Raw genomic sequence first — 24,761 nt, forward strand, 5'->3', positions numbered from 1 at the left:
GACTCGACTATCGACTAGACTATAGACTAGACTATAGACTAGACTATAGGACTAGACTATAGACTAGACTATAGACTCGGACTATAGACTAGATTATAGACTAGACTATAGACTAGACTATAGGCAAACTATTGCTTTTTTCCGATAACATTTCAGCAACTAAATTATATGGCGTAAAAAATAGATTTGTCTTCATATTATAAAACTTCCAACTGGCCTTTCAAAGTTAAATGTTCATTTTTCCATCGATGATTTTCCTGCTACATTTGAATACTCTTTCTATAGTAGTTTTTCCCATTTCCTTAAACTATTTTCATTTATTTTAGTTTAGTATCCAGCTACAAAACAACTAAAAGCACAAAAATCCTTCTCTTCTTTTATTTTGTTAAATTTTTTTTTTTAACTTTTCTAAGGTAAAAATAACTATGAAAAACTAAACATTTCTCTTAAAAAGTGGAACATCTAGTACGGGTCATTAGACTTTCAATGGAGTTTGGTTGTTTTATTTTTTAAATAACAAAATGTAAATATAGAAAACTAAAAAAAAAAAACAAACAATATTTGTTTAGAGGTTTTTGTTCTATTGTATGATGAGACTTTTTAAAATGTTCTAGAATCCACATAAGTAAGAAAACACTTGTAGACGTTGTTATATGACATCTTAAATGGTTTCCTATATCCGCTGGTTTAAAGTACCATATAGTGGTTTTTTACTTAAAGCTTTTAAAATACTTAAATACAAGTATACTTTTAGGCTTTTTAAGAAAAAAGTTGTTTGTTGGGTTTAAGAAACTTAACTCTAAAATAAAAAAATTGTTTATAAAAATATATTTTTTATAATACAAGAAAACTAATATTTTATATAAAAATCACTAACATACTTTTAGTTGCTTAGTTTTCTTTTATTTTAAAGCCTACTTTAAGGCGGACAAGTCTTTAACATTTTCAATTAAGTCTTAGTTGTTAGGGTTAACGTTCTTTAAAATTGTTAAATGTTTAAACAAGCATATCTTTCTTTTAATTAACTTTTAGTCAAGGTAATTAACAAAATATGTAAGTTGCTGTTGTTATATGTTCACTCATCAAGTTTTGTATTCACTCAACATTATTTGTTAATAAAATAAATAAATGAAAAACCTTTTTCGAGCCAATGTTTTAAGAGGGTCTTAGTCTAATAGGCTTATCTACTTAAAAGCAGACATATTGTGGTACAATAACCAAAAAGACCAGAATAAAAATAAAAGCAAACAATGGAAACAAAATTAATACCTGATAAATAATAAAAAAACTGGGGGATTTTTCTGCAGATTGAATAAAAAAAAGTTGGGAAAACTCTTTATTATTAGTAATAATGAACCTTTCAAAGGGAGAATAAATTATTAATTAATAACAAAAATTACCCTTTAATTTGGTATAGTAATTTCATTTAATAATTTTGAACGCAGAACTTTTTAACTTTAACATAAAGACAGAAATACCACCAATCTAAATCAAAATTTAAACTTTAATTCCTTTTTAAAAATTATATTTTTAAAATATTATTTTGTGTTAATTGAAGCATTAAAAACCTACACTTAACTGCTTATTCAAGTTTAAAATATTTTAATTTACTACAAAATTCTTCTACACAACAAATATTATATTTAAAATGAATATATCACTTAATTTAAAACTCCAATAAAATAACTTCAGTTTTAAGCCTTTAGACATAATTAATATTCTACAATTGTTGTAAAAACATATAAAATTCAATGTAAAATACCATTTCATCAATCAGACAACCTAGACATTGAGAAAAATATTTAAAATATTTATTTCGAAAAAAACGCATTGATTGTATTGATTACTTACATATATTTCATTCATATCGTCATAGACAATCAAACATTAAAGTATAGAGAAATTGTATATAAATTTGTGTGTGTGTGTGTGTGTGTAGAAGAGTTTTAAATGAAAATCCTTAAGGCTATAAATTTACACACAGACTTATAATAATTTCTATTTACACATACATGAATGAATGTTACATTTAGTATTGAGAGGATATGAAAAGAACACAACCATAGATTTCCGCTTTAATAAATTTTACAATGTTGTACAATGTATGAGTCTACATATTGACATATTGAAGATGTAAATACCCTGCAGTTTTAAAAGTTTAAAAGAATACCTTTTATAGACTTGTAACTTACGAAATAGTCTGGCTGGTTCATATTGTTCTAAAAACATACTTCAGTTAATATTAATCAAGAGCAACGGTTTCTAAATGGTGATTTAAAGACCTCTAAGTTTTAGTCGATTGCTTTCATAAATTAAGAGAGAAATAGTCTGTTTCATGATTTATGACTTAAGTTTATTTTATATTCTAGTTGAATTAAATCGTTTTTGGTTCCAGTATTTCGAATTTCTCTATTCTATGCATATAGCATATGAAATTTTTAGTATGTTTTACAGATTAAGGATCAGTTGGTAGTATTTCGCGATCTTTAGAAGATCATCCCATAATAATAACAAATTAAACGTTTTATTCTACTGTTACCTTTACTTAGGTCAATCCCGAACCTTTCTACATAATTTGCTCACATTATAATGTTTCGAAATTTGTTCCCTTCGCCTTCTTTCATTTTGGTACCTAAATTGAGAGTCCTTCTTAAGCACCCCGAATTCAAGTCACTAATTGGTATTGTTGATCTGCCGAACTAGTTTTGAAGAATTCTGCGAAAGTCGGAATTGTTTCTTATAGACAACTGCCTAACATTTGCGATGTTTTTATCGGATCTGTTATTGCTTTGACATCCAAATATTAACTGATTCTTTATTATACTGATCATATCAAATTTGGCCCATAAATAGTTAATAGTATAGATCTTTAACATCGAACATACAATACTTCCAATTGATTAACATTTTCAATTTAGATTTATCAATATAACGTGATAAGAATTATTTCTGAAACTCTTATAAATACTTTTACCCCGATCATTAGCTGATCGTTCCATAGTTAGTTGCATCTTCTTCCTATTAAAATTTGAATCGATCGTCATAACAAGGATCGATCGCCACACGATCGGCATAAAAGTATTTACAAGAGTTTTAGAAACTTATTAATGATTATCGGACGCAGTTCGTATATTAAAAGAAATCATGCACAAATATGGTTCAATTCGCAAGTAGGAAACAACTAGGATTTTTAGAATAATTTTCAGAAGAGATCTCTTCTGGAAAGAACATTTAAGGATCGATCATCTCAAAAATCTGTAGTATACTTTCAGTAAATATGTCTTTTGTAACGATTAAAGTATTTCCAAGAGTTTTGGATGCATTTTTAACCTGATTTACCAAAGTGTTTCGTATAAGAGTGATAAAATCAATTATGAACCAATTCTATCTCAAACTTGTGAAAACTAAAGATCAGTTTCAAATATTAATGAAATTTTCTTAAGATAATATTGCGAACTCTAGGTGGATGAGAAGACTGGCGGCTCTTCAGTATCAAACAAAAAATACTTCTAATTGATTAAAGTTTTTAAATTTAACATAATATTATTCATAAGTCATAACATTATTCATAAGTTTCTGAACAGTTTTCATAAATACTTTTTTACCGATCGTTAGGTGATCGTTCTATAATTAGTTACATAATCTCTTTAAGGTTCTATTTCTATTCAAATTTGAATCGATCGTCATAACAAGTTTGAACTGACGTTATTCATAAGAATTATTTCTGGTAGAGAGTTATGGAATTATGGATCGATCACCACACGATCGTTATAAAAGTATTTACAAGAGTTTCAGAAACTTATAAATGATTTTCGGAAGCAGTTCATATATGAAAAGAAAGCTGGTGCAAATATGATTCACTTCGCAAGTAGTTAACCACTAGGATTTTTAGAATAATTTTCAGAAGAGATTATATAAAGATCTCTTCTGGAAAGAGCATTTAAGGATCGATCCTCACAAAAGTCTGTAGTATACTTTCTGTAAATATGTCTTTTGTAACGATTAAAGTATTTGCAAAAGTTTTGGAAGCATTTTTAACATGATTTACCAAAGTGATTCGTATATGAGTGATATGATCAATTATGAACTAATCCGATCTCAAGCACGTGAAAACTAAAGATCAGTTTCAAATATTTATAAAATTTTCTTATGAGAATATTGCGAACTCTAGCTCGATTAGCAGACTGTATGAGAATGTAAAGAAAAACGTTGTGTTTAATATTAACACACCAGCATTCACTAGTTAATTCATTAACGAACAGTAAAGCTAAGGGTGTCATTTGAAAGACTGACAAGATCTTGCTTGTTAATTTCGCGGGTAGCTACTAGAGTTTGACTTTATAAACCTATTAGCCTGACCTACCGGAATTGTAATGGTTGTTGTCATGTATATTTGTGATTGAATATAACTTTTGGTCTAAAAGAGAGTGAGAGAGAAAAGAGTTAGAGTGAGTGTGTGCTTGTAATGAAATAATAATGTCGAGTTGTATCTATTGGCATCTTGTATGCAGACAACGAACTATGACTGGAAGCATTAAACAAATATATAGACTCAATATATACAAAATTTTTTATTCATCTCTATAGTTTTTGGCTTCCTGTAGTAAATTTAACTAGTTGTATGGTGGTATTTTAAAGCGAGAGTGTTGTTAAAGGTTCAATGTTGCAATTGTGTGTATGTGTGTGACATCAATTGCATTCATGTAGAAATAATAGAATTGTGGTAAAAATTAGGATTAGAACATTTAATTTTGCGAAGGGGGGGGATGGGAAGTGAAAACCTGCTTTTTTCTAACTAACTTAACAAAAGCTTTAAAACAGGCGAATTTGAAAACGCAATACATTAAGAGGTAGATAATAACCTAAAATTTAAATAGAGATTAGTCGGTATCCAACTTAATGAATTTTCAAATGTTAGTAGAGCTTATTTTCAGCAACAATCTATGTATTTAAAATATTTAGTTACTTTGGCAAAAGTCTAAATATTCAATTCCTCTCCGCGGTAATTTCTCATTAAATTTGAAATGGTTTTAAAAATTGCAAAAATATTACAAAACATTTTACCAGTTTAAATTTACATTTAACTCTTTTTAAATTAAAAGAAATCTAAAAACCAAAATTGAAATATAAAATTAATTTAAAACTACCCTTTGGCTAAACGAAAAATAAACCACCAACTGTGATTGCTAAATAAACTAAATGGAGAGTAAATTTTCTAGCAAATTTCTAGTATTAAGAAAAAATTTAACATACAAAACAGCAACAACAACAACACAGCAGTTTAGTTTTGTAAATCTGTAAATTTGTCTTTTGAATTTATGCAAATTTTTTTTTGTATGTTTATACGAGTTTTCAAAACCAAAAAAGACTTCAATTCAAAAAGCACATAGTTTGAATATGTAGAGTTTACTACAAGTACTTTCCATGCATGAATGAATAATTTTGACAACAATATTTGCATTTAACAGAATACTCTAGAAAAATGTGTTTTTCCTTTGCCTTATCATTTACACAAATGAAATTTAAAAATGTAGCAGAAAAAAAAATGGAATTCAAATACTATTTAAAATTTTCCATATTCAGTTAACGTTTCCGTTTTGTTGTGTAGCATTATTTTTTCCAGATTCTTTGTTGGAATTTTAAATGTTAAAATTATTTAAAATTCCAAACATGTTGTATATATAAAAAAAAGTATTATTAAACCATGTTTTTCTAGTAACAAGAAAACAGATTTGCTTAAAAACTAAATTCAAATCCTTGAAAATATGTTTTTTTTTGCTTGTTTTTCCTTGTTCTTAAAGAAAAAGTCCTTCATGTTAAAGGAAATCCTTTCCTTTTTTCTTGTTTTGAAAAATAACGGAAGTGTTTGTTAAATTACTACTTGCGAAGGCAAATTTCTTTTTTTTTCATATTTTTGCTAATGTGTTTGTGTATGTCTGTGTCAAAGGGTAGCAAAATTATTGAATGACATCACTTGGCCACCAACCATTCAGTTGATTGTTTGTTGTGACACTTTTTGACATTTTGAAGTGTTTGGTCATAGAATAAGTGTCGTTAGAGCATTATAATTGGCAATGGGTTCATAAGATTACAAAAGGAAATTGATTGATAGTTAATTAAGTATTTAAAATTGATAGATGGTTCGATGGTTGAGTGACAGGAATAAGGAAAAAGCGACATAATTTTTAGAGGATATTTTGAAATAAATAGATGATAAACACAAACATAAATTTAAAAATCATATTTTCAAGATGAAAAAATTTTATCTAAATCGATTAACAATTCCATAATTAATTTTAAAAAATTTTATATAAAACTCAAATTCATAAAAGAGAAAATTTTTGACAAACGTTTTCTATAAAAAGAACCATAAAATAAATGTTAACGAAAATTTTCTATGAAAAGAAAACTTTAACAAAAAATGTCTATAAAAGAAAATTTTCTATAAAAAGAAAATTTCAAGAAAAATTTTCTTTAAAATGAAAATTGAATGAAAATTTTCTATGAAAAGTAAATCTTAACGTAAATTTTCTATAAAAAGTAAATCTTAAAAAGAAAATATTAACGAAAATTTTATATGGAAAGAAAATTTTAAAGCAAATTTTCTATAAAAAGAAAATTTTAACGAAAATTTTCTATGAAAAGTAAATCTTAACGAAAATTTTCTATGAAAAGTAAATCTTAGTGAAAATTTTCTATAAAAAGAAAATTTTAACGAAAATTTTCTATAAAAAGAAAATCTTAACAAAAATTTTCTATAAAAAGAAAGTTTTAACGAAAATTTTCTATTAAAAGAAATTTTAACGAAAATATTCCATGAAAAGTAAATCTTAACGATCTTAACTCGAGGTAGTTAACCTAACGAACTCAAAACCATTTGACGCAACGAGGGCAGAAATAAAATTATGGGTGAAAGAAACCCATAAGGCTTCTTGGAATAATGAAACCGTGAGAAGCCTCCTCAAAATGAACAAGTCTGAGGTTAGTATGATGGTACGTATTCCGAGTGGAAACACAGGATTACGGGCACACATATACAAAATTGGACATGCGGATTCAGACGAATGTAGAGAGGACAGTGAAACTCTGTAACACTTTCTTTGCCATTGTCAGGCTTTCGCCGAAATTAGATCCAAATATCTTGGAAGTGATATTATTCCGGATATAATATCCCTCACGAACACTGATTGGAAAATTCTTAGGAATTAAATCTTAACGAAAATTTTAAATAAAAAGAAAATCTTAACGAAAATTTTCTATTAAAAAAAATTTTAACGGAAATTTTCTATTAAAAAAAAATTTTAACGGAAATTTTCTATAGAAAGTAATCTTAACGAAAATATTTTATAAAAAGACAATTTTAACGAAACTTTTCTATAGAAAGAAAATTTCAACGAAAGTTTTCTATGAAAATAAAATTTTAACGAAAATTTTCTATGAAGAGTAAATCTTAACGAAAATTTTCTAAGAAAAGTAAATCTTAACGAACATTTTCTACGAAGAGTAAATCTTAACGAAAATTTCCTATGAAAAGTAAATCTTATCAAGAATTTTCTATAAAAATAATATTTAAAGAAAAATTTTCTTTAAAAGGAAAATTGAATGAAAATTTTCTATGAAAAGTAAACAAGAAAATTTTAAGGAAAATTTTCTATAAAAAGAAAACATTAAAAATGAAAATTTCAACGAAAATTTTCTATAAAAAGAAGATATTTTTTAAAGAAATTTTTAACAAACATAAAGGAAAATCTTAACGAAACTTGTCTCTAAAAACAAATTCTTATAGAATATTTTCTATAAAAATTTCCTACAAAACGAAAATTTGAACGAAAATTTCTAAAAAGCTTTTAAGAAAAACTTTTTATAAAAAGAAAATTATAACAAAAATTTTCTAATAAAATAAAATTAAAAAAAAAATATAAAAAGTAAAGTTTTAAAAAAAATTCAAAAATCAAAATCTGTCATCAAAAATACATAGGAGCGTATACTTAATATTTATTATACTTAATTTGCCGTGAATTACTTTAACCAAAAAGTGAAGCATACTTTAAGGTGTTGCTTTAAAAAACAAATGCCGCAAGCAAAGAATATAATGGAAAATAATAAAATTGAAGATCATTTTAAATAAACAAATTTGTAAAAACAAAATAATATAAATAAAATAATTACTATTCAAATAATAAATAAACAAAATTCAAATAAATACTTTAAAAATAAAAAAAAACTTACCGCAATTGTTTGCATTACGAAAGATTTTGCCTGCAAATAAATTTAATAAAAAATATATAAATAATTTAAATTTAAATAAGTAATGATATTTATAGTTTAAATTTCATATTATTAATTTAAATTTTAATTAAAAGATTTATGTAAAAATTTAACAATTAAATTTAACTCTTTACAATTCAGCAATTTAATTTCCAATTAAAACAGAAAAAAACTTTGTTTTACAAATTGATTTCAAAAAATATACTTTCAATATTCATTACATTGTATACAAGTTTCTTATCGTTTTGTAAGCAACAGCCAACACCTTCCTCCACCCTAGTTAAAGTCCAACAAATTCGATCATTATTCATTGTAAAGAATTTTTGCACAATTGTAATGCATAAATAAAAAACAAAGTCACACAACTTTAAAGGAACAACAGAGGGAACAATACAAAATTCATTTAAGTTTTATTCGTATGTTCAAAACTTTATTGTTTGAATATGAATGTCTTTTCAGACGAATGTGAATGTTAGGGGTATTCACAGTATGCTACAGGAATAGAGAAAAATTAAAAACTTAGAAACTATTTCACAGAAACAGTTAAAATATTGAAAATATTCTTAATATATGTTTTTAGTTTCTCGATGAGCTCTATTAAACTGTGATTAGCCTGAATGTTTGTAATCATGCATAAATTTTCATTTAAGCATATAACGAACAATTTGCAAGTATCTGCATGATGACTGTAAACAAAGCAACAACAAATTAAGTTCTTTTTTTTTGTTGTCATCTATATTTTAACAATCTACTCAATGCAGTAAAAGGACAAGAAAATTTGTGAATTAAAAAATATTAGGGCGACACTTATAAAAAAATTAATAAAGATTTTCAATCAAAATTAACAAAAATTTACTTAAAATATTTTTTTTTTTTTTGAAAATATAAACTCTTTTGTAATTCAAAATTTATAAAATATCCAAATGTGTAAAAAACTTACTAACAGTTTGCAATATTATCAAACGTTTATATAGTTGACATAATTTTCTTTACGTTTTAACCCGCGTCAACCTAATATTTATATCATATTCCTAGACTTTGAAACAGTTGTGACTAACCGACAAAAAAATGATAAACGAAACAAAAGGAGCAAAAAAAAAACAGTTGCAAACTGTTAAATGGTAACAGGCAACTCAACCAAATGAGGGTCTTAAATTACTGTATTTTGTGTGAATACGGGCATAAAAAGAAACATACTGTATGAATACTTATTATGGTCAACATTTGGTTAAACCATTTATAACAAATGATTGTTTGTTGTCTTTCACAAAAATGTCTTTAATATGCAAAAAAAAACGATAGACACAAACAGTAGTGAATGAAAAATAGTTGAAATTTTAAAAAATAAGCAAACATTTTAATACATTTTAATTTGCTTTCGTTAAATTTTATTTTCATAGAAAATTTTCGTAAAATTTTCTTTTTATACAAAATTTTCGTTAAATTTTATTTTTATAAAAATTCTCCCTTTATAGAGTTTTCATTAAATTTTAATTTTAGAGAAAACTTTCGTTAAACAGTTTGTTAAAATCTTCTTTTTATTGAAACTTTTCGTTAATATTTTTTTTTTTATAGAAAATTTTTGTTAAATATTCTTTTTATACACTCTAAAAAATGCGTGTAAAATTACTACTACGGAGAATGTAATTTTTAAGAGAAAATTACAAAAAATGTGTAAATTTAAGCATAAAAAGTTTATAAAAATAATTACATGTTTTTAGCAGCAAAATACATACAAAATGTAGTATTTTGTATTATTTGTATACATGTTTATAAGATAATAAACATTTTAAAGTTAAAATTACATGTATTCTATTTAAATTTATTTTTTAAACAAAAAAATGTGTAATCATACCAATTTGAATGCAGTGATATAAAAACGTCACATTTTATTTTTTAAATTATAAAAAGTTAGAGAAATTTGTTATTTAAAACACATATTTGTTATTTAAAACGGTACAAAATACTTAAAAAGGCTTAAAAATATATTCTAATGGTGGGGAAACTCATAAAAATCATATAACGAATAAATGTGTGTAAGTCGCCAAATGAAATAATTTTTTGTTTTGAAATTTTTCAGAAATTGTTATTTTTGTTTTTCCAGATATTTTCAAAAAGAAAATTATAATTACAATATTTGCAACAAATGACTGTATAGCAATGAAGTCGGCACCAATCGCTAAAAAAAGAATTGTGGCTCTTCCGGGCATATAATTGCAAAAGCAATAAAAATATATGTACATCAACTTCTTTAATGCATTGGGCCAAAATAAAATCTCATTCAATACTAATATTAGGATTGATTACAGAAAAAATACATTTCAAGAAGAATAAGAACTGAAGAGCTTGGTTAGCTAAGCAGTCTTTTCCATATTTTATTCAGAAATATAATGAAATATTATATGGAGTCATAATATGACTGTGGTCTTACAAATAATATGTATATTTGTGTTCTTTGATGTATTTTTCAATTTTTTAATTACGTATTTATCTTTAATCAAATTTTGGTTTTATCTTTATCATTAATTCTAATAAAAGTTCTTGAAAAACAGTTTTAACTCATTTTTGTTTTGTTTTGGAAAAAATGTGAAGTTTATAACAAAGCTTTTTAAATGCATATATATATTTTGTCAATGTTACTTTAAAGAATTTAATTTTAAATTTACACATTAGAAATTTAAATTTACATGAATTTGGAATGTTGCTAAACATTTTTAAACACATAATAGGTAGAGATACAAAATTTGTATCCAATATTTTTACATACAATATGTTTAAAAATTTTAAATATTTTTCGACATGTATTTTTACACTAATTATACTAGGAGTCTGGTTACCTACAATAAATAGTGTAAATTTAAACAAAAATTTATAAGAGTGTACAAAATTTTCTTTTTATAGAAAATTTTCGTTAAAATTTTCTTTTTATAGGAAATTTGTGTTAAAATCTTCTTTTTATAGGAAATTTTCGTTAAATTTTCCTTTTATTGAAAATTTTCTTTAAATTTTCTTTTTATAGGAAATTATCGTTAAAATTTTCTTTTTGTAGAAAATAGAAAATTTTCCTTATAGGAAATTTTCCTTAAAATTTTCTTTTTATAGGAAATTTTCGTTAAAATTTTCTTTTTATAGAAAATTTTTGTTAAAATTTTTGTTAAAATTTTCTTTTTATAGAAAAATTTCGTTAAAATTTTCTTTTTATAGGAAATTTTCGTTAACATTTTCTTTTTATAGGAAATTTTCTTTAAAATTTTCTTTTTATAGGAAATTTTCGTTAAAATTTTCTTTTTAAAGGAAATTTTCGTTAAAATTTTCTTTTTATAGGAAATGTTCGTTAAAATTTTCTTTTTATAGAAAATTTCCGTTAAATTTTCTTTTTATAGAAAACTTTCGTTAAATTTTTCTTTTTACAGAAAACGTTCGTTAAAATTTCCCTTTTATAGAAAATTTTCGTTAAAATTTCTTTTTATAGAATATATTCGTTAAAATTTCCTTTTTATAGAATATTTTCGTTAAAATTTCCATTTTATAGAAAATTCTCGTTAAAATTTTCGTTAAAATTCTCTTTATATAGAAAATTTTTCGTTAAATTCTCTTTTTATAGAAAATTTTCCTTAAATTTTCTTTTTATAGAAAATGTTCGTTAGATTTTCTTTTTATAGAAAATTATCGTTAAATTTTATTTTTATATAAAATTTTCGTTAAAATTTTCTTTTTATAGAAAATTTTCGTTAAAATTTTCTTTTTATAGAAAATTTTCGTTAAAATTTTCTTTTTATTTACTTCTGTTTTTTCTCCTTCTCTGTTTATTGTTACAAATTGTATTGTTTATCATATTGTTGTTTGACAGTCAATGTTCTCATCCACTGTTGGCGTCACAAATTGGCAGTCATATGCAAACTGACATTATGTGCCACAATTGTGGTAGGAGCATAAAGACACATACATAAATATGTATGTATGTGTCCACAAAGTCTACAACATGTTGAGTAGTTGTTGTTAAACAGTAGGTATTCATAATGGTCTTAAATTTATATAGAGTTAAAGGTAGTGGAAGTTTAATTTCCGAAATTTATGCTAAAATGCCTTTGGAGGCGCATTAATCTGAAATTAATGGTTTGTTTCTGTTTTGTTTATATTGCATACATTTGCAAATACAGTTAATTGTTGTTCAGAGAGAAAGAGAATAATGAAATATCTATTGTTTGCATCATGATTATTATATTTGCTGTTGCTGTTTAATATAACAATAAAAAACAAATATTGTATAAACAAAATCCATAAACAAAAACACTTATCTTGTATAACAAAGTAAATTATTTTGGCAAATTTCATATATGTATGAACCAACATGTGTGTATATTTTGTTTTCTATTTAAATTGTTTATATTGTAATTAATTTAACGGATATTATGGGAGTCTTGATGATCATATTTTATAAATTTAATGAGTTTTGTTGTTGTTGCTGCTGTCCAGTGATGTGTAATTTACCTCCGGTTTAACAGATTCAAAAACGGATATTGTTACCAACACTACCAGTAGAAACACTACTACATACGCTATTACTACTTTTACGTTAACGTTGGCTTTTATTTATTTTGTTGAAGGTTAGAGTGTGTGTGTATGTTTTTAATAGGTGGGCGTTATTTTGTGCGTATAAATGTGTATGAGCTGGTCAAAGTCATTAATTTTTCAAAATAACTATAATAAAATTAAATTTATAGCTTATAAATTTAAACTCCATATTGTTATTGTACAAACTAAGTTGTAGTATTTATGTTATTGATATTTTTAAAAACAAAATGTTATCTTTATTGAACAGTTTTAATCTTTGTTTTAAACAAATTGTTAAAAAAGCCTACAAATCTTATTTAATACATTTGTTTGCAAAACAAAGTCTGAAATTATTTCTAAAGTAAAAACCCTAACTTTACCTAAATTATTTTGTAGTTTTAAAACTGCATTTTACTTAAAGTTTTCCAAAGACTCTTTTTAATAACAGTAGTCTAGTATAGCTGCAAAATTCAATTTATAAAATATATTTTCCATAAGATTATGGCTTTTAATATTGATATAAGTTTTGTATATAAAAGAAAATTGCCAAAGTCTTTTAAACGAACTATGTTTGAAGTATATTTTCTGCCTGAAGGTTTAGAAAGTTGTGATAAAGTCATAAAATAAGATTTAAACTCAATTGTTAGTAGTTTTTCATATACAAAATCCTATTATATTGCTACCATTACTAAAGGCTATTGAAACTGTTATATATTACTCATACGTCTAGTAGTTTATGTATGAAAATTATATTAATATAAATCATACGTCTAGGATGACAAAAGCAAAGAAATTTATATGGTTTAAAGGAAATTTTGTTTTTTTATAAAAACATTTTCATTGAAATTTATTTTATAGAAAATTTTCGTTAAAATTTTCTTTTATAGAACACTTTCGTTAATAATGTTCTTTTTATAGAACATTTTCGTTAAAATTTTTCTTTTACACAACATTTTCGTTAATTATGTTCTTTTTATACAAAATTTTTGTTAAACTGTTCCTTTTATAAAAATCTTGTTGAAATATTCTTTTAGAAAATGTTCGTTAAAGTTTTCTTTTTTTAAAAAATGTTTGTTAAAATATTCTTTTTATAGAAAAATTTGGTTTAATTTTCTTTTTATAGAAAATTTTCGTTTCGTTCTTTTTAGAAAATGTTCTTTTTATAGAAATGTCCGTTAAAATTTTCTTTTTATAGAAAATTTTCGTTAAGTTTTCATTTTATAGAACATTTTCGTTAATTTTTCTTTTTATAGAACATTTTCGTTAATTTTTCCTTTTATAGAACATTTTCGTTAAATTTTCCTTTCATAGAACATTTTCGTTAAATTTTCCTTTTATAGAAAAACTTCATTTAATTTTCTTTTTATAGAAAATTTTTGTTAAATTTTCTTCTTATAGAAAAACTTCGTTTAATTTTCTTTTTATAGAAAATCTTTGTTAAATTTTCTTCTTATCGGAATTTTTCTTTAAAATATTATTTTTATAGAAAATTTTCGTTAGATTTTTCATAGGAAATTTTCGTTCTTTTTATTAACATTTTCGATAAAATTCCCCTTTTTGTTTAAATCTTCTTTTTATGGAAAATTTACGTCAATTATAGAAAATTGTCGAAAATTCTTTCGTTAAAAATTTTGTATTTTTCGTTAAAATTCTTCTTTTTTTTGTGGAAAATTTTCGTAAAATTATTATTCTATAGAACACTTTCGTTAAAAATCTATGGAAAACTTTCGTTAAAATTATCTTCCTATAGAAAATTTTCGTTAAAATATTCTTAAGAAAATTCCTTAAAATTTTCCTTTTACAGAAAGTTTTCAGTAAAATTTCCTTTCGTTTAATGTTTCTTTTTATAGAAAAATTTGTAGTTAAAAATTATTTTTGTTAAATTTTTATTTTTATGGAAAAAATTCGATGAAACTTTCTCTTTGTAAAGAGTAAAAGTATCTCTCCTATCATCAAATTTACATTTATTACCTTTCAATTCTAAATTTAGAAGACCTCAGTGTAAACATTTTACATACAAACAATCCTATTAAGGAAATTTTTCTTCCAGGAACTTAATTTATACATAACACTTCACTAGACCTTGTACAAATGCAATACAAGTAGTAAATATTTAGTTGCCCCTCTACTTACTACAAGTGTTTTGCACAAATTATTTGAAATGTTATCAATAAATTTTCTTAACAAACATACATTTTCACATTATTGCAGCACTGGTCTTTCTCTAGTTCTATACGCATATGTCTGCATAGAATAAATTCCAAAACAAATTATATTTAAAGTAAACAATTTGAATTTGCATATAAGTCTTTTCTAAATGCAAATAACTGGACTACTACTGATAACTTGTAGTCTCTATAATTAAAAGCAATAAAATTTGTGAAAAATTTTAAAAAAAAAAAATTTGCAAATACAGACGCTATACTTCAACATGATTGATATAATTTTATAAATTAACATATATCGAGTTGAACGTCCGCTACTGGGTATCTATAAGGTCCTAACACTAATACTCTTTCTCTTTTCTCAATTTGCCACCACTACAATTTTATGTTCGCTGCAACCTTAGCAGAGCGTAACTAGACGATGGATTGAAAACTAGTTAACAGCTGAATCAACTGTTAGTGTTTGTTTGCTATATAAACAATTTCATACAATTCTCATTTAGTTTATAATATTTTACTCATAAATAGTTTTTACAATCTACTTGACAAAATTTTCAAATAATAATGATTTCATAAACCAATTTTTATTAAATAGCTGCAGGTGGACAACCCACCAAAGACATATGACCACAGCAAATAGTAATTTAATTTTATTTTGATATTTGTAAAATATTGTTAGCAATAAATTATATTACTACAATTCCTTAATGTTCCCCATTATTATTTAATTAAATTCTTTTTTATTATCCTTATTACTTAAGGTAAAACATACAACTACAATAAATAGCCTTAATAAAGCATTTTCTCTATTTCTAACATTTATTTCCGTTTGTTGAAGTTTTAAACAAAGACATATTTCTTAAGCTCTTTATTTCATTACCAATATCATTTAAGACATTTTCAATTTATTTGTTAATTTTTTTCTTTCTTAAAACAAATTGCATTTCCGGCTAAATATTCTTTATTTACAGACAATATAGAAAAAATGAAAAAAATGTCCTTTATGGACAAACTGCTATAGAAAAAATGTAGTAAATTTTCCAAGAATTTTTACCGAAAAAAAACACATAAAGCAAACCAAAATATCGTTAACGGAAATTAAATCAAGTATAGAGACGAACGGTCATACTTCATGCTAAAGGAATTTCATTTTAGTTATATTTTTTTATATATTTTTTAACAATCTGTTTTGCTGTTTTTCAGTGTGTTCCCGCTTCGATTTTCTTTTTTTTCTAATAAAATCACATTCCAATAGATTGCATTTTATAAAGTTGCCAAAAGCGAAAAAAAATAAAAAATATATAACGAATATACTCGAACAGTGTTTGAAATAAAAGCCAATTTTACACGTACAACACATTTGCCAGAAAACGACCACCATGTTAAATAGATACTGGAAAAGGAAGAGATTCTAGCAGGCAAGGAAAATGTATTTTTTAAATAGTACCAATTTTGTAAAAAAAAAAAAAGTACTTTATTATATTAAAATTACTTTTCGTCCTTTTTCAATCTTTTGGCTAATTTATTGAGTAATCAATGGAATTGATATAGCTAGTCTATTAACTGGTCTATTGACTAATCTATGGACTAGTCTATGAGCTATTCTATGTACGATCTATTGACTGATTCACTTGCCTATTGACTACCTTATGGACTAGTTGATGGAATATTCTGTGGATTAGTCTATAGATTAGTAAACCTAGTCTATGGACTGGACTAGTCTATTGACAAGTCTAGACCAAAACATTAACTAGTCTTCTGAATAATCTATGAACTATTCTATGGACTGGTCTATGGACCAGTCACGCACTACTCAATTGACAAGGTTATTGACTAGTCTAAACACTAGTCTATTGACTTTTCTACGACCTATTCCATTGACTATCCTGTGGACTAGTCTTTGGTGTAGTTATTTGACAAGTTTATTGACTACTGCATGGACTAAGTCTACTGACTTGCTCATTCACTAGTCTATTGAATACCGCATGGACTAATCAATAGCTATGAACTAGTCTATTGGCTAGTCTAGGTACTAGGCTATTGACTAATCTATGGACTAGTCTATGAACTATTCTAGACTAGACGAATCTATGAATTAATCTATTGACTGATCTATTCTCTTGCCTATTGACTGTCCTATGGACTAGTTGATGAACTAATTAATTGACTAAAAAACTAAAGTATGGACTAGTCTATTGACAAGTCTACACCAAAATATTAACTTGTCTTCTGAATAATCTAGGAACTATTCAATGGACTAGTCTATTGACTAACCACCGCACTACTCAATTGACAAGTTTATTAACTAGTCTAGACACTAATCTATTGACTTTTTAAGGGTATATTTGATTGACTAACTTGTGTACTAGTTATATGACAAGATTATTGACTATCCCATGGACTAATCAATTGAATATTATATCGACTAGTTGAATATCTACTGTGTAGACTAGAGTATTAAAAAAGGCTATGGACTAGTCTCTTAAATAGACTATGAACTATTGACTAAGGGCTGTACTAGTCAATTGATAAGACTAATCTTTTGACTCTGCGCTAGTCTATGGACTAGTCTTTTAAATAGACTTTGAACTATTGACTAGGCTCTGTACTAGTTAATTGATAAAACTAATCTTTTGACTCTGCACTAGTTAGACACTAGTCGATTAAATATTTTACGGACTAGTCGATTTACTATTCTGTGTATTAGTCTACGGATTTGTAAAGCTAGTCTATGGTCTAGTCTAAGGACTAATCTATTGACTCGTCTACTGACTAGACAATTCACTAGTCTATTGACTACCTTATGGACTAGACAATTGACTAGTTGATTGACTATTATAACTAGAGTAGTGACAAGACTATTGTCAAGTCTATGGATTAGTCTATTGAACAGTCTTTTGAATGGTTTATGAACTAGTCTATTGACTCTGAACTTGTCAATTAACAAGTTTATTTACTATTCTATGGACTAATATATTTACTGTTTTATTGACTAGCTATTCCTAGTCTATTTACTACCCTATGGGCCAGTCGATTTAATAGTCTATGCATTAGTAAATCTAGTCTTCGAGCTAGTCTATTGACTATTTTATGAAATATTATATAGTCTAGTCTATATGTTGCAGTATTATACTGTAAAAAGTACAATAGTACTGAAACGTCCATGTCTGATATCTGGTATTATACTAAAATCAGTATAAAATACACATCCTTAAAAATTTAGATGCTTTGCGAAGATGGTAAACTATATTTGTTTAACAATGGTACTATATTAGAGCAAACATGGTACTTTTTGTGCATAAAAGTATTGTTAACATTTTGGAGAGGATAAAAATATAATATTGTAAAATTATTATGAAATAATTTAATGCAAATAACAAAAAAAGTACCTTTTTAAATTTCATAAGTACTAAATGGAGATCCTTCGTATCAATCAACTTCTTAGAGTACTATCTGCCTTCGTCATTTAAAAAATATTTCTAATTTGTCTCTAGCTCTTAAAATTTTTCAAAATATTTGTATTTTAATTATTTGTATTGTTTTTTAAGAGTAGCCCTTGAACATTTGTTTCTAAAAATAGTACCTAATTTAGTACCAAATTTTATCAACTCTGTTATGTTAAGTATGTATGTTTGCTCCATTCTCTATATCTATTTTATATTACTCTATTCTACCATAATCAAATCATTATGACCTTTATAGAGTTGTTATGTGTGGAGAATATAACATTATATACTCGACTCCTTTTTAGTCTGTGTTGGCTTTTTAACAAAATCAAATAATATAATAAAAATGAAAGGGGATTTAACATGAACAGATATGAGTAATAAAAACAAATTTTTATTTAATTTTTTATATGAGTGAGTTTTTTGAAAAAAAACAAGTAAATTAGATGTATAAAATTTAATAATTTCATTGAAATTTGGAAGAAAAATGAGAAGTAAAGGGAAAGTATTTTGACAGGGGCTTACATGTGATTTAAGACTGAAATGTTTAACAAAAAGATTAAAAATAACTGGTCCAACTGTAGCCATTAGTTCCGAAGATGCAGCTTTAAAGGACAGAGAGGGTAATACCATCCGAGAGTTTAAAAACAGCACAACCAGAAGATGCTCTAAAACTGACATTACCATGGCCAACGTAGATCCCTATCATATTTTATAATTTGCCCAATTTTTTTAATTGTACATAAAAATTGTAAACAGTTTTTTATTAAATAACCTTGCCAAACAATTGTAAAGCATACTTTAGTGCTTGTATTATCCAAAGCAATCTTGCATATCTTTAGGGTTTAACCTAAGGCTCCTAAGTAGGTTAAGAATATAAAACATTTGCCTATCTTTAAGGCATAAAACTCACATAAATAAGTTAATAAAAAAATCTAAGCATTAAATACAAAGAAATAACAAACAATTTTAATTGCATAAAAATATAATAATTACAATTTACTAATTAAATAGAAAAAGTATGTAAACACTTTTAAACATCTTCTCAAAAACACTTCAAACAACAAAGAAAATTAAAAATTTTGGACAAAAAAAATCTACCACCCACCGCCTGATACAAAAAATGTCAACAATTTCAATGATCAATTGTTTTAATTTCAATATAAAAAATTCTCCAAAAATTAAAAAACAAAAGACAAGAAAACATTTAAAACCTTAAACAAGAGTATGTATTTAACACTTAAGTATGAATCTTTGTTTATGCCAAGAAAAAGGACATTTTATTTCTTTTAACATTATTTTTCTTATAAAAGCGATTAAATTATTGTCTATAAATGACTTGTAATAAGAAATTTGAATAAAAGTCGGTAACTATGTAACATGAAGCAGCCAGCCAACCACTTACACTTTAGTGTCTGTAAAGTTTTTAATATACAAAATTTATTTTCACAATGAAAAGTTAAAAAATCCAAAAGCAACTTTAACGTAGAAAATATTTTTACATATTGTAAAAGATGAAGACGAAAAATGAAGCAGAAAAAAGTTGAACGGACAGACATTTGAAGTATTTGTTGCTTTAACGACAGACACTTTTTAAACATTAATTTTATTCTTTATAATTTTTTTTTCGTTTCATTTTTATTTAACAAAAAGAAATGTATCAAGTATTTTACTGAATGAGAAAAAAATGATAATAATGTAAGAAGGAAGAAAAGAAAATACGAAAACACGTATCTGGGGAACAAGTCTCGACCGGAAAGCAAAACATAACAAAAGCTAAGACCTTTTATTGTTGTCGTCGTCGTTGGTGCTTTGGGTGTTAAGGGTATCACAGTTCTGGTGTTTTATTATTAGGGGTCAGTCTTGGTATGCGTAAAAGGACATTTAATAATTTATGTTAAAAATGGTGATAAATTTATGAGCAAATTTTTAACGCTACATTTAACGTTGGTTTTCGCTCCCCATATATGATAGATAATTGCATAATAGAGTGTAAATCAGATATGGATAATACAGTACCTTTGTAACTCTTTTGGTACCTTTTCACATCGATACATAAAGTCTATCGACCACTGCATCAATTAATTAATAGAACAGTATATATACCGGACTGTAGACCAGTTAATAGATAAGCCATAAGTTAGACTAGCCCATAGATTAATCCATAGAATAGTCTATAGACTAATTAATGTACTAGTCTATAGACTAGTCCTCCTCAACCTAGTGTAAAGAGTAGACTGTCTAGTTCAAGTTCTAGTTCTAAATAATAGACTAGTCCATACACTAATCAGTGGACTGCTCCATACACGAGTTAACAAATTAGTCAGGGGACTAGTAAATAGACTGGCCCATTCACTAATTCCTAGGTTGGTCCAAAGACTAATCTCTAGACTAGATCATAGACCAATCCCTTTACTATCCCATAGAATAATGCCAATAATCAATAGATTTGTACACATGTACTATTTAATAGTCTAGTCTATAGACTTGTCAGTGAACTATTTCATACACGAGTCAATTGATTAGAGAGCGGACTTTTCAATAGCATAACATATTGGCTTATCCATAGATTAATCCCTAGGCTAGTCCAACGACTTTTCCATAGTTTAGTACCAAGACTATTCCATAGCCTACTCCATACATTTGTCTTTATAATAGTGCCCAGATTCGTTCTGAGACTAGTTCATAGAATAGTCCCCAAACTAGTCCCCAAACTAGTTCATTATCTAGTAAAAAAATCGAGTACAAAGAAATGATTTGCATCCTCTAAATGTCTGGTGTAAAAAATAAGAGAAACAAACAGCTAAATGCTCAACACTCCCCGATTTATAGAATTAAAATAGAAAATTATAACCGCTATAAAACATTCTCAATATTTAAAAGAAATGCTAATAAATTACAATATTTCTTCTCTTTTCAGAACTTCATAGTACGAGGTTCCAGTCAACCCAACACAATGGCAGTATCGGTGCGTTTACCTCCAGATTCTGGGCCCTATATAGAACACTATCTCATACAATCGAATGAAGGCATTTTATGTTTGGAAAGTTCTCGCTTTAAATTCGATTCCATACCTTCGCTAATAGCCCACTATGCCCAATGTTGCGATGAATTACCCGTACAATTGGTTTTACCAAGAGCCTTGCGTGAAGCTAAAAATCGTCAACAACTATCATCGTTGGCTCTATTGGGTCAGGAGTTTTGGCGTTATCCCATGTCAAGCCCCAAACAAAACGAACAAGAGGCTAATTTCTTAGATGCCAAATCACCAAATTCCATGACCGAAACCAGTGGTTTGGGTACTACGATTTTCAGTAATTCCGGCAATTCGAATTCGGGTGGCCATATACCATCACACAGCAATAAACTATTTAGTCCTATTACCAATGTTAATGGTCTATTTAGTCCTGGTACTCCTTCGGACACAACCAGTAGTATGAGTTCTTTTACCACCAGTGGTGGTCAGCATATGCAACTAATGTCTCCGGAATCGGTAGATTCGGTAATTTTAACCATGTCTCCTGTGGAAATGAACAATCAACGTAATGGTGTTTTAGGCTTAGGTGGCAATGCCACAGATATTATTAATACTTCTACAAATAATTTAAGTACTTTTAAGTCCAATCTAACGACCCAACAAAATAATTTTAAAAATTCTACAAAAAATATCATAGAACAAGAGATTAGAACACAAAGGCCTAAACCGCCCAATACTTTAAATCTCGATTTGAGGAAACCGCCAGCACCGCCGCTACGCTGGTCTAAGCCTTTATCCCCCAATAGTCCTGTACCACCTGATGTTAATGGTGTTAGCTCGGCGAATAATTTTACCGTGACTACCACGGTTACCTTTTCGGTGGATAATCCCTCTACACCACAATTTGTGGAGGTTACCACACCAGCAGCTAACAATGCTTTAACCTCGGTTATGAACTCCAACACAACGTTCCAAACCTTTTCGAAACGTCTTTCACCTGAAGGAGAATGTAAAGACACTTTATCCTCACAGGGGTCGTCGACAGGAAGTCGTCATTGGCAATCGCATAGCAGCAAAGATTCTACAAATAGTCAACGTAAAATTTTATCACCCTGTACACCAACTGGCAATGTTAGTGGTAAATCACGTAAATCTAAGTTAAGAAAGGAATCGAAACATTATCAGGAATCTGATATATTAGAGAGTCCAGAAATATATTGTCGCAGTACTTTACACGATAAGATTAGTGATTATGAGGATTTATGGTCACACGATCCTAGTGATCGAACTGGTTTGCTGACTAGTTTTAAGCCTCCGGATGGTCAGCAGGGAAAACGACCAGATCTTTTGGCTGAAACACGTAAGTTTTTAAAAATCAAATAACTATGACTTTTACATTTTATTCTAATCCCATTAAATTTCCTATTCCAGCCACAATTACCTCTTCCTCCAACAACATGAATGTAGTAACAACACCTGCCGTTTTAACTTGCCCCTCACTGACAACAACTGCCTCGGATTCTCTGAATACAAACGAGACTACATCTGATACTCAACAATTGCTCAAATTTTCTGAAGAGTCTAAACCTCGCTCTAGAGCCGGTCTTATCTTGCCAGGCCTAATGAGTCAATCTCTATCCGAAGATCCTGTCTTTAAGGGAGAAACAACAGAGGGAGATACCACTCCTACAGCTCAAACACCTGTGTCACGTAGCAAACAAGGCAGCCCTTTTTATGCGGAACCAGCAGATGCTCTAAAACAAGCTGGCATTACCACAGCCAGTATTTTAAGGCGTTCACAACGTGGTCCCCTACTACCCGCTAATCATAGACATTCAGAGCCTCCTAAAGGAGGATTTGTGCGCACGCCCATGTGTCCTCTCTTGCAGCCAGCAGAAATCGAAAAAATTGCCGGTAGTCTAGATGAGTTAAAGAAGAAACAACAGCAATCTCAAGTAGCTCAGCCACAGCAGCAACCCACTAAACGTGCTAGAGGACGTTTTGAACAATGGCAGCTGGATAGTAGTTGGGAGTTTATGGGTAAAGCTGAGGAAAATGAAGCCGACTATTATGGTGATTATGATTCGGCGGATCAATGGAAGGAGGGCGGTAATACAAAAGACAATCATAATAAGGAAAATTCTTTAAATCGTGAAGCTAACAAAGAAAATAAACAGAAACCCTTAACAATACATCAGATAATAGCAAAACGTTTGCCCGATCTTAATTTACCCGAACTGGTGAGATGTTCAACACCACCACAGCAACCACAACAACAGCAGCAACAACAAGCGTTACAACAAAATTCCCACAAGCAATCATCACATGAATATAATGGCAGTCAAAAATCTTTCGATGGACCCAACAATACATGCAGACTTTCTTCATACGACAATGTTGAACGTAATTATGCTCTTAGTCAGTGTTTCTTTAATGGTCTGGACTCAGCTCAATCTGATGATGGTACAGTGTTTTCAGAACCTTGGGATTCATCTCAGTGGGATTCATTTATACCTCAAGACGGTGAGTATTTGTTGTACAAAGAATATTTAATATTGTGTTAATTTTATTTGCTTGCTTCAGATACAACCATTAATTCCGATACTATACACTTGTCTAAATGTCGCCCTGCTTTATCGGAAGATGATACGATTATCGAAGAATTAAGTACCAAAGATTTAAATAATCAAGATACATTGAAACCGAAAAAGTCGAGCGGTAAACATGCTACAATTTTACGTAATCCCAGTATACGAGATAGAGAGATTTTATGTAAGTAGAATGAAATACGTTTAGTAAAACAAAAAGTATTTAATTCTATTTTTAAATTAAATTGGAAAGAAAGGACATTGGGTAATGAAAATTTACTATTGTGCTGTCTTTTTGGGATTTTGTTTTTTTTAGCGTTTGGAGAAAGAGATGTTAGACTCAAACGTCTCTTCTCTAAAACTTTCGGAATCTTTACTAAGTGCATAAACTGTAGAATAGTCTGAATTGAATACTATTTCGTAATACAAAAATACTTGGTTTTTGTTTATAACAAAAAATTATAAATATGCCGATGTAATATATTTATTTAGTTCAAAAAACCCTTAAACAACAAAATGTAATAAAAATACATATTTCTTAAGTCAGACAAACAACTGTTGCTATTACAGCATTTTTCTGTTACTGACCTATAAATAAAATAAACAAAATATTGTTTGTGTAAATAAATTTACTTGAGACAATCAAATTTTGCAACTACAGCATTGTGTTATTGAACTGTATAAGTTAATGTTAATTTTAAATTTCCATGAAACACTTAACATTTCGATCGGGTATTTTGAAAATAAAAACTCACCTCGGTTT

At 27.3% G+C, this 24,761-nt stretch overlaps 1 protein-coding gene across 3 annotated transcripts in view; it reads left to right on the plus strand.

The window, feature by feature from the left end:
* LOC119604416 (protein sprint) overlaps positions 1-24,761 on the plus strand; it is a 288,645-nt gene that overhangs the window by 246,283 nt on the left and 17,601 nt on the right. For all 3 annotated transcript variants that reach the window (XM_037956998.1, XM_037957000.1, XM_037956999.1), the window contains 3 exons: positions 21,354-22,770; positions 22,842-23,933; positions 23,994-24,182. In XM_037956998.1, the coding sequence (XP_037812926.1) occupies positions 21,354-22,770; positions 22,842-23,933; positions 23,994-24,182 (2,698 nt within the window). The remainder of the gene's footprint in view (positions 1-21,353; positions 22,771-22,841; positions 23,934-23,993; positions 24,183-24,761) is intronic.

The sequence above is a fragment of the Lucilia sericata genome, unplaced genomic scaffold (genome assembly GCF_015586225.1).
Source record: "Lucilia sericata isolate MDLA Ls3-8-SP2 unplaced genomic scaffold, ASM1558622v1 Contig000390F_arrow, whole genome shotgun sequence".
In the NCBI taxonomy this organism is placed as follows: domain Eukaryota; kingdom Metazoa; phylum Arthropoda; class Insecta; order Diptera; family Calliphoridae; genus Lucilia; species Lucilia sericata.